Source organism: Micromys minutus (assembly GCF_963924665.1).
Source record: "Micromys minutus genome assembly, chromosome: 8".
In the NCBI taxonomy this organism is placed as follows: Eukaryota; Metazoa; Chordata; class Mammalia; order Rodentia; family Muridae; genus Micromys; species Micromys minutus.
Genome location: NC_137977.1, coordinates 54,340,075 through 54,352,384, shown reverse-complemented (window position 1 = coordinate 54,352,384; position 12,310 = coordinate 54,340,075). Strand labels below are relative to the sequence as shown.

Below are 12,310 nucleotides of genomic sequence, written 5' to 3'. Positions count from 1 at the left end.
ACTGTTAAATGACACTTCATGTCCAAGAAAGACAAAAAATGCACAGATATTATATCACTGAAAGTCTTTAATTCCACATTTGTAAGACTTGCAGCTTTCTGTTCTATTAACCATCATCCACGGCCATTTTATTATGCATTTATGAATGGTATTTCTATCCTTTAGGAACACTATAGTAAACTGACGTACTATCTTAAAAGCAGAATGTTTATCTGAAGCACATTTACCTAACATGGCAAAACATAAACTTTCCAAAAGCATACGTTGATATAAAACTTTTCTTACTTTGTATTCTGGAGTTGACAAAAGGTGGAGAGAGATTGTCATGTGACCCAAGATCCCTGCTAGTCATGTGGTCATAGGGAGTCCCATCTCCGTAGTTCTGTAAATAAAACAACAGGGTGAGTCACGGTGAAAACTACACTCAGGAACACACCTCAATGCTGAACCCTCTTCTACCAAAAGAAACCGGGGTGAGTTATCATTTACCAGGAACTCTCACTGTAAAAACTTGAACTGCATAAGAACAGTAAGTTCAAGAGAACACCTCGAACCACAGAATTCAAATGTTTTCCAAAAGGATACCTGTGAAATGATACAATGATATTGGAGGAAATTTCTGATGTGATTAAATGAAGTACTGCACTGAACAGCTCTGTGAAGTTAGTGGCATACAGTGAAAGTTACTCTTTCTCAAAGCCTACGTCAAAGCAGGCAGAACTGATTCCAAGCCGGCAGTGATTGGCCTCTGTTTCAGCAACATTTAGCTTACAATATTACAGTTTCGATGTTTTATTTTAGCTACTGTTGCAGCTGCAGAATGAGCGGCTCATTATTTTAGTAATTAGCACATACAAATGTGAAAAATATTATGCTTGGACTGGGAACGAATGTCAAAGCTTCCATGCAGGGCCCTGAGATGACAGAGGGAGAGGTGCCTGCTGGGCTCACCGGAAGACCCTAGCTCAAGCTCCGGGATCCACGTAAAAGCGGAACAAAGAAATATGCCTATGATGCTGTTCTCTGATGTCTCCAAGTAGTAAGTGGCGTGACGTGTGAATGTTTATCAACTACATATACACACTCACTCACAGTCATGATGCCTAGAGTTTGAAGCTTCGGCATACATCAGTATTTGTGCAGGTAAACGCAATATGCTGCACACAAGCAATTTTAAGGGGGATATTTATGAAGAAATGTTTCACTGTAATAGTGTTCTCCTCTCTTCCAGAATTTAAAATTAATATATTGTTTGTAAGCTTTCCCATCACTCAAGTTCAATGGAGAAAGTCAGTAGCATGTAAGAGAGTTAAAAACCAATGTGTTGTTTGATTCAAGTACTAGCCTATTAAAGAGTGATAAGAACAGGGGAGCTGGGATATGGGGGGGTGTCCGCTCAGCTGGTTGAACTGTTCATAAAGTCTAAGCCAAATTGACTCAGAGACATCAGGTTGGTGTGTTACCCAAAGGGCAGAATCTATGCACACTTGAAAGATGGAGGCTGTGAGAACACCACAAAGTCAGATCGCTTCACTATGGAAGGACCGCGACCTTCAGAACAAGCCACTCTTCCTGCGCCCTCTGCTCTGTTTATAAAAAAATTAACCCGGATGCTGCTGCCATCAAACCCTGCTGGGACGTGCATTTGTAGCTAGACGTCATATATTAAAGAGCTGCCCAGGCATTGCATGATGATCGTTACTATCTAGGAAATGTCCTCAGCCAGGATGGTGGACTACAGACTTAGGACAGAGCTTCCAACTTAGATGTCAGCACAGCGGAGATGGTCCCACCACTGATGAAGAGAAAGCAGACGCAACAAGGTTCCCTTACATGGGGCTACACACATTGGCCCTGTGAAACTCCATGGATTAGGGAGGTGTGAGCAGTAAGATTCAAATCGTTTACCAGCAAAAGCTTTTTATGTATTTATATGATCCTCTGTGTGTACTCATCTGGGGGAGTGGATATATTTGCTTGTGTGGGTGGGACATGTTTGAGGTGGCCAGAAGTCAAAGTCAGGTATCAAATGTACCGACTAGAGAAGGCTAAGTGACCAGTGATCACCTAGTGCTGGGATTTTAAGTACATAGTACCATCCCTGGATATTTTTATTTCCTTAACAACACACTATGGGGAAAACAAAGAACAGAAACAAAAACAACCCAAACCTTAGGCCTTATGATTGTGTGTATTCTCTTTGCAGCCTCACCTATTACCCAGGTCCTCACATGTGTTTCTTTTTTCTTTCTTAATTCTTCTTAATTATTTTTTATGTGTGTCATGGGTGGGCATGTCACACATGTGTGCCACAGCGTATGCACATCAAATGACGACTTGGCGTCAGCTCTCTCTCTCCCCTGTAGGTCCCAGGGATCAAGCTGTCAAACATGGTGGTTAAGTGTCTTTGAACCACCCCACGAGCTTTTTATCTCAATTTAAAAAAAAAATCAAAGTTTCTGGAAAGTAGGCTTAAAAGTAAGTTGGCAAGATTCTCAATGGATTTTGTTTTGTCGAAATTCAATTGAAAGTTTGCTATATATTAGACTACATACACATTCTAAGACACTTTAAATTTTAAAAGTAAACTAATGATAGGAAATCAACAGTGAGAAGTTACTAAGGGAATGTAGCTCAGTATTTACAGGGAGAGCCAAAGCACGTCCAACTGTCTGTAAGAGTAAGAGAATAAGGTAATCTGAGAACACAGAACAATAGAGGGGCCTTCTGCCATCCCCGCTTGCTGTCAAGGGATTGGATTTATTTGTGCAAGTGCAGGCTGTAACTTGAGGAGGAGGAAAGATTTCCTCAACCCATCCATATAATGCATTAGAATGTCAAGCCAGACAGCTGCTCCAAGGCTCAAAAGAGTTCCTAGTCAGCTTAGAGATCCTGCTACACCCTGACGACCAGCGTGAGACACCCAGTGCCAAGGACAGGTGCAAAGTGTTAAGTATGGCTGGCTAAAATAGCCTTTTTGGCAGCTTGGTGGACTATCTCTGCCTCTAGTGACAAAGCAGAGGCTTCCCCAGTACAAAGAAATGGGATGCTTACAGTAAGATGTCTCCTCCAAGCTGACTGCGCCAGCTAGAGGAACAGGGCAAGAGATGTTCATTTTGATGTGCTAGGTCTACTTCTAACCGTGAACATTGTCTATGTATTATAAAACCTGCTCTGGGCATAAGAGTATAAAAGAAATACATAAAAGATGTCATATGCCATGGCCTGCGGGGGCAGGAGGGAAGTAACATGGCCATAAAGTAGAAACAGCGCTTGCTCCCTGTGCACATCACGCTGATAGCTAGAACCTCCTGCCACACAGGAGTCTAGCCATACAACACATGATAGACACATTAGGAGCTATCTAAATAAACCTGGTCTGAAGGCAGCAAATGACTTCTGTGGCACGTGACCACTGCCTGATAAAGGCATGTGTTTGGGAAAAGCTTTCTCTTCGTGTTAGCATCAAAGCAACAGGTATAAGTTCAGGTGTGTTAACCAATAAAAGCAAAGAATCCTAGAAAGCTGGGCTGCCATTAAACTGATGACACATATAGATTTGTGTAGTTGTGTGTGCGTGTATGCATGTGTGTGCGCGCGCACGCGTATTTGTCTCCTGCACTCAGGAGGACATAGCATGCACCCTTTTGTGCATACCTAATGCAGGTGAGTTGCTTAGTCAGTTTACATACATGCCATGTCTGCTTATGGGGAAAAGGATTAGATATACTTACCCTGGATGGGCTTGGATGGCCTCCATTCCCCCAGGACCCTGAGCTACTTCTGTCTTCTACATCTAGGGACAAGAGAGAAGTTCTTTAGGCTTTCTTGCAATAATTTTGTCTTTTTATATATGCGGTTTTAAATTAATGTTTCAAATTAATCTCCTGTTGCCTTTAATTAAGAACCAGACACAGGGCTACCATGATGACAGTGGCTCCTGACCCATCAACTTAAATTAACTAATTTAAATTCATAGCAGAAGTGAACTGGACCCTAAGGAACCAGAGGTATGCGCAGAAAAAAAAATGCTTCTATCCCCCACAGTGTTTGAGAGCCTCCTTTGTGAAAGGCAGGAAATTGTGCTTAAAGTTTTATTAAAATCTTTTAGGACAAAGCAAACTTAAAAGTACACGAACACAACTGGAATCTGGGAGGAAAGTTGAGCTGAAGCAAATACCCGCACTGACACGTCCAGCATCGCAGCCAGGCTGGGTCCTGCTTGTTCTCTAGCCAAGGTTATTACAGCAGACAACAAAAGGAGGGAACTCAGTAGCTAGCTCCCACCAGCAGTGTGGAGATATTTGAGCATTTGTAAAGGTGGAAACATCTTCTGTTTCTAACAAAACCAAACACCCCAAAACAAACAAAACAAATATTCCACGATGTTCTGTGTAGCCTAGACCACCACCACCATCACCACTGTCATCCCCACCATCATCCCCATCACCACCATCATCATCATCCCCACAATCATCCCCATCACCACCATCATCATCATCCCCACAATCATCCCCACAGTCATCCCCATCACCACCATCATCATCCCCACAATCATCCCCATCACCACCATCATCATCCCCACAATCATCCCCATCACCATCACCACTGTCATCCCCACCATCATCCCCACCACCACCATCATCATCCCCACAATCATCCCCATCACCACCATCATCATCCCCACCATCATCCCCACCATCATCCCCATCACCACCATCATCATCCCCACAGTCATCCCCATCACCACCATCATCATCCCTACTGTCATCCCCACAGTCATCCCCATCACCACCACCATCATCCCCACTGTCATCCCCATCACCATCACCGTCATCCCCACAGTCATCCCCATCACCACCATCATCATCCCCACCAGTCATCCCCATCACCACCATCATCATCGCCATCATCATCCCCACAGTCATCCCCATCACCACCATCATCATCGCCATCATCATCCCCACAGTCATCCCCATCACCACCACCATCATCCCCACCATCATCCCCATCACCACCACAATCATCCATCGTCATCACCACCACTTTGAATCTGATTTAATGCATTTGATCGTATTCACCCTTTGCCTGACTGTTTACAGATCTATCCCTCCCCTCTACCCACTCAACTTTGTGTCCTATTTCCTTGTTAGTCCTTCACAATTAATTTTTGCGACCCAAATATTCTTTGATGTGTATAGCTTTCTACCACAGGATAAATTATCATCCTGGCACCTGCTATATGGAAATTAAAATTGCTATTGGATTATAAGGCAATATTTTATTTTCATAAATAATACCCGAAGAGATGCCAGTCAGTGACCAGGAAGGCGGGACTCACAAAACTCTCTTCCTACATAGTTCCAATGCCAGCCAGGGTAAGAAGTGGTCCATCGGGGGTACTGTGGGCCACACTCCTGAGGAGAGCCCTGCAGAGCCGAGAAGTTACCATTCTAACTGTTGAAAACATCATGCTGTTCTAAGGATCATGCTATATTTGGAGTTGGCCTTGAGATTTTTTTTTTATGAAAGGCTCATTAGGAGCATGAAAACTTTTCCCATTTACAGTGTGTGTGTGTGTGTGTGTGTGTGTGTGTGTGTGTGTGTGTGTGTCCTGTTGACAGAGAGCCATCACAAACATTCCCTGACAGAATGGGAGGAGGGTGTGAAGCTGTGATTCAGGAGACATAATCCCATATATTGACTCCTCACATCTCCCTGACACTGTTTATTCTCATAATTGTCTACTGCCATTCCTTTTATCACTGCTGGTTTATTATCAGCAGAAACGATCACAGTGTAATTAATTGACTTATTTTTGGGTACAGAGGAGTACATGGTGTTACAGGATATCTTAAGAAATGAAGATAGCAACAGCAACTAACTCACTGCCGATACACTTGAATCTTCATCCTCCCTCTCTGTGTCCCTAGCATCCTGGCCCGATGCTACCCTTCTTACTACACACCCTCCCCTCTGAACCATAATTCCTCTATTCCTCTTGGTTGGTGCTCCAGAAAACAAGAAACTGCAGGTAAATGTCCCCCATGGACAGTTAGACTCAGTGCACAGCAAGCTGAAGGCACAGGAAAAAAGCTCGGGAGACTACATCAAGCCTGAAGACAAGGTATAAAACGTTCCCAAGACCTGCTGTTTAACAAGACAACACACTGCCCTATTCTGCATACGCAGAGCAGTAGTACACCAAGAAGCCACTTACAACCGCAGGGATTTTCACATGAGTAAGTTTGGTGTGATGCACGGTTCTCTTAATTCTTAAATAAAACACAAATACTTTTTGGAAAAAAATGCAAAAGGAAGCCTCCTCATTTACTGCAGATTTCCAAACATTTAGTTAGTACAACCTGACTTTAAAAAAAAAAAATCTTTAACAGCCAACTTGGATCAATGGGATACCCTGTCCTTAAATTTGCCCCAAAGACAAGAAAAAAATAGATTTGACTTTTTTCTGTCTGTCACAGACTTCACATTATTTGGACTTGTCCATCTTTCAGTTATAGGGCAGGGAAGAATTTTTGACATATAAGATGGGCAGGGACCAAGTGGACCAAACAGCTCTGCCAGAGCATCCCCATTGAGGGCAATTTTGCCATCAAAGAACACTGGCAAGTTCCACAGGTGTGTTTGGTTATCACAGGTTGTTCTGGAGATCAGGAACATTTCTAAGCATCCTACAAAGGCACAGAGCACCCCCCCCCCCAGTCACAAATGAATGTTCTCACCGCCACATCCCATATATGGACTGTGCTAAGGTACAGTCATCCCAGGCCAGGGAGGAAAGAAAAGGAGTTTGAGAAAAAGATGTGGTGGGACTTGGCTTATAACTAAGAATTCGTTCCTCACACAGCATGTCTGAGGATGTGAATCCAGACTTGAGCTGCCCTGTTTCAGCAGACCTTCATGTGTATCTTCTGTCCACCAAATAAAGGGGGGGGACATGATGGTCAACCCAGCAGACTGCTAATTAGCAGGCAGATAAAACACATCAAAACTTGAGTATTCCCAACTGGGCAATTTCAAAAGCGAGCAAGCCACTAATTAAAAAAAGGCTGGAAGTCAAGCTTTTTCAAAACAGGTTAAATGCTGGCTGGGTTCCTCCACAGAGAGATCTCCACCCAATCAGCTCTGACTGCTCTTTTCCCTTCCATCCTTCCCATTACCAAACCCCACTCTGTCGGCCTTCCATTCAGTGTCCGGTCTGTTATTGCTCTCTTTTGAACAGTGTCTTCCCTCCCTTGGCTGAGCAGAACTAGAAGATTCGGACAAATCGCCGGCTCTCCCAAATTCAACAAATAGGACCACCCAATGAATCCTGATTATTTTTTATCTTCAGGGGAAAAAGGGGGATCTATATGAGCAGATACGCATTCATCTAAAGCAAGAAAACTTGGTTGTGGCAATTTACCGTCCAGGTAACCATGTGACTTCTGCCCATCAGTTTACATCTCCCCCTAAGTTTCATCAGACCTGCTAGTTACGGGAACATTTCCTCAATAACTAGGCCAGAGCATCTATCTCGGCTCCGGGTCCACCCACCTCCATCTGAACCATTTGACATGCTCACTTCAAAGGCAGCTAGCTTCTTAGGCTGCAGCATAAACACGCTGGGCCTGGGGCTCTCCGGTGAGGCACAAGCGACTGTGTTTATCACAAGGTCCCCAGGTAATTTTCATGCGCATCCCAGAGTATGAGAACTACCAGACTGTGCTACTAGAAACAGAAGGCAGATCCCACTCACGGCACCAGGCACAGCCTGCTTCGTGAGGTACCTTAACCTTTTTGGGGGGTTCTCTGGATGATGGCGTGAACTCCGTGTTAAAAAGCATGCGCTGTTCTTGCAGAGGACTCCCAGAACCCACATCAGAAAGCTCACAACAGCCTGTCACTCCAATTCCAGAGTACGTGACATCAGTCTGATTTCCTCGTGCACTCAAGAACATGCACACACAGACACACACACACACACACACACACACACACACACACACACACACACCATTTTTAAAAGCAAATGAACATTATAAAGAAAAAAAGCTCTGAGTCCACATTCAGTCCCTGCACCTGTCTCAACTGCATCCCAAAGTCCTTGCTAGAATCACTTTGTGTCATGCACATGATCTATGCCTGTCACCACTCATCCCCTGCAAGACACTGTAGAACTTCTAATGCCTGATGTCTCCATGATTTTGTTCCTTTAACTCCCTGTGAGTAGAAGGGGTGCCCAAACTTCTGACTGCAACATAGCACAGTTACTGACATCTATAAAGTCCATGATTAAGACTTACAAAAGGAGGGGGTGTCCTCCCTCATTTTTTTGAGCAAGGGTCTCACTATACAGCCCTAGCTGTCCTAGAATACATTACGGAGACCAGGCAGATCATAGGGATCCACCTGTTCCTGCCTCCCAAGTGCTGGGATTAAAGCCATGAGCAACCACAGCCTGCTAACCCATCAATGTTACAAAATAGATTGATACTCTTGTGCAAACTTTACAGCTATCTCTGGCCACACGTGTCCTGAAGACCATGGGGCAGAAATGCTTAACTATTCCTTCCGTCCACGTAAGCCTACAGGTGCGATCAGCCTTGTGCAGGAAGTTTCCGTACCCGAATGGCATGCCAGTTTGTGAGAAAAGTGAAGCTTGGGCTAGCAAGGTACTGAAGGGTCAGGAATTAGAAGCATTAAGACAAATACAGCAGGATCAAGATTTAGTGGGTACACCCTGCAAACACCCCAGAGGTATGAATCACCCAATTCAACACTACTTAGAATATTTCCTCTAGTCCCCTCAGATAAAGTGAGTGTATTTAATACAGTTTCTACCCACTGCCATAATCACAGAACATTAGAGAATGATATTTGATATGAAGTAAATTAAACAAACATTCAGTTGAATAAAACCAATGTTCTATGGTAGGGCAGATACCTGCTTGAAGTACATGGAAATTTCAGAAGCCATTATACTGGCAAAGATAAAAAGATATTTTAAGGTAATTATCAGAATATTAGATTAAAAAAATTGTTCGGGAGAAGTAAAATTGACAGTTTTAATTTGATGGAAAATTCAAGTCCTCCCAACAGAGGAGGAATAGAAAGGACCAACTCACTTCGCCTATAAAAATCACACTCATAGAGTTGCTGAGGCTAGCTCAGATTACAGTTCATTTAACAGACATTTCCTCTACACATAACCCTGTGGATATATGCATACCCCATGCAGGCTGTGATGTGTATAAATAATGTTAACATAAATCACAGAAACCTGCTTGACTACCATTTAATTCCTCAATTGGTGCAGAGCAGAGGGTGGAGCGCATTGGGTCCTTGCTTATTAATCAGATAAGCAGGAGGTGATGGCAGAGACAGCCATTTTTTGTATAAGAGGTGTTTCCATCTTGATGAGGCGACAAAACAACTCACAAGAAATAACCAAGGCAACTGAGTAACAATACCCCCCCCCAGTGGGGATGGCTGAAGAGTCAGGTTCTGTCACACCATTGTGGTACAAAAGACCAGCCAAAGCTTCACTGCAGGCATGAAGGGGCCACGTCGCCATGGGCAGAGGGAATGATACGGAAACACCAGTAGATGCAAGGAATCACACTTTCAAAGATTAAAATGAGCTCAACCGCCCAAGTTTGTTCTGATATTAATCCAAAGTAGGACAGGCTTGGCAACTTTTGCAGATGTGCTGGTTGCTCTGAAAATCAACAAGACATCAAGGAGCTCTCAACTCACTTGGTTTGCACTGTGGACCTACTCTAGGATCTGTCCCTGGCAAATGCCAAAAGTTAACCTGGGCAGAACTTGGCAACCAACTGCCTAGAGTCACTGACAGAACTCTAAGCAGCTATGGTCGTTCACGGTCTTCAACGTGCGATCATGCAGATCTCAGTTCTGCGGACGACGGGACTGAAACCATCAAGGAATCTGGACAAGGCCTGAAACACCAGGCTGGGAGCTGAGGAGCAGCCTGAGGTTTGAATAGGGACTCTGCTGTACCCAGCAGCATCGTCCAAATAAGTCACTGGCCTCTTTGAACTTATTTTTGTGAACCATAAAATAAGCGAGTTCGATTTCCATTCTTGGAAATAGGGCAGGCTAGTATATTTGGATAACTCACCCACAGAAGACTAAAAATGATGGATCACAGGTTTTTTTTTTTTTTTTTTTTTCTTTTACATCTTCTTTAAAATACTAATGAGCTGACAGGAGATGAGACTTTCCTCAAGCCCAATCAAAGAAAAGCTGGAATCCAGAGCGCAGGGAGACATTTCTGCCTTGAGAACTGAAGTTCTGCAGCCCTTGAAAACTGTGACTTCCAGATAGTAGATATGAGTCTCCCTCCTGGTTTTTTTGGTTTGTTTGTTGTTTTGGTTTTGGCTTGGTTTTTTTTTTTTTTTTTTTTTTTGTTTGTTTGTTTGTTTGTTTGTTTGTTGGTTTTTTTTTTTCTTTTTACTAAACAGACCTGGAAATCCTGCAGTATCACCAGGAGAACAGAGAAAGGAGATAAAGGGGCCAGAAAAATGCCACTTTCTCCTTGAAGCTCTAAGGCATTATCATAATCAAGAATTCAAACAGCTTTAGGTTAGCTCTGAGGCTCCAGTTAGCTTTAAAAGATTCCCTTTATGTCTTATCAATGAGGCATCTTTAGCATGTGATCTATTGCTGATGACAAACGCTGTGCTACAGGACCACACATCCATGTAAAGAACACAGTATATACTTCACAAGGACGAGAGCTAACTGGATGTGTTGGTTGTACATAGAGCTGGGAATTAGTTCTTCCTCTACCTTGAGCCTAGAACACACTCAGCAGCTAAGATTCCAGAGTACCCTGAAGTCACAGAAAAAAGTGACACTATGTGTCACTCAAATGCCTGTTCTTGGGGAGATGTGCTGATCCCCTACTGAACTTTCATATAGTCAGAAAGCACGCAGAGGCTTAGGATGGTAAACTCCTCCGACAGAGAGAATCTTTCTGAGGTAGCTTAGAATCTATACTGTCTTGAGGCCTCTCTGCAACAACAGGCACAGTTAAATACCCTCCACGGGTCATCCCTAGCTCCAACTGATTCCCTAGCCCAGGAAGAACCCTTGGCTGAGCCCTCCACACAAACTGAGATGGCATATGCCCTCCTTCAGTGCCAGATGAATTCAGAGTTCAAAATATTTCATCAGCAAAAAGCAAGTTAAGGACGTGCCCATTTTCATCAGCACCCAGCACAATAAGAGCCCTAAGAGGAGCAATTTGAAGTCACATTTGATGACTAGGGAATGTGGGAAGAGTTGAGGAGCTCCTAACACTGACAGACCGTGTCAGCTCAAGCGGGGCTGCTGCTGCTCTCTGTTCGATGCCCGGTGTGATGGGGGAATCTGGACTAGGGTGAGCACTGAGGAGTAACTTCTCCGGCACATTCCGAACCAGAGCGAGGAAAGGGTAAGGGGTGGCATTTGCCACCCTCCCTCCAAGAGGAGGTCGGTACCGAGAAAGGAGACCTGGGCATCCATGCTGAGATCATCATCATCAGCTCCTGCTCCCTCAGAGCTGTCCATATCAGATCTGACACTGAAAGGAACGGTGTTGGGGGTGTGTGTGTCTGTGTGTCTGTGTAAAAGTGTGCAGACATGGGTGTGAAGTAAATTGCAGATACTAGCAAAAACAGAGAATAGAAAATAACTTGTTTTGGATTAGAATCACTACAATGCTTCCAGATTGTATTAATGTCAGTTAGTATGTCTTTTGGTCACTGTTGAAAAACAACAATAAAAACTTAATAGATAGATAGATAGATAGATAGATAGATAGATAGATAGATAGATAAATGGTGGTGTTATTTTTCCTGAGTTTATATGAGCCACTTTACCAAAGTTAGTACTGAATGATCTCAGGCATATAGAATGAAATAAGTTTCACTATATATGCATATGTGAATGTATGTGTGTATGTATGTATGTATACAAGTATATGTAATCCCACAGCCTTGAGCATGTACCTTGCATGTGTGTTTTTAAAGCTATACATATAATACTTATGGTACAAAACCAGCCAACGAATATACATAGATATGGAAGATGCCTCCTTGCTCAAAATTGATGCTTTGTGTTCCAAGAGGAGATGAAGGAGAACAAGGTTGACAGGCAGGACAGTTTTGTCTTCTCATTGTTCCCTCCACTTGCCTAACATCCCTAGGGTGCCATTAGTGAGTGTCTGAGAAAAGAGGCTCCTTTAATTGAAATGTTAGGAGGGCTATAATTGCTCTGTATAACAGAGTGGTCACTGACTTCT

At 43.5% G+C, this 12,310-nt stretch overlaps 1 protein-coding gene across 1 annotated transcript in view; it reads right to left on the bottom strand.

The window, feature by feature from the left end:
- Positions 1-12,310, bottom strand: part of TCF4 (transcription factor 4) — a 337,487-nt gene that overhangs the window by 217,657 nt on the left and 107,520 nt on the right. Inside the window, exons 4-5 of the mRNA XM_080920183.1 lie at positions 3,735-3,796; positions 286-382 (exon numbers count right to left, since the gene is read on the bottom strand). Of these exons, the coding sequence (XP_080776309.1) occupies positions 286-382; positions 3,735-3,796 (159 nt within the window). The remainder of the gene's footprint in view (positions 1-285; positions 383-3,734; positions 3,797-12,310) is intronic.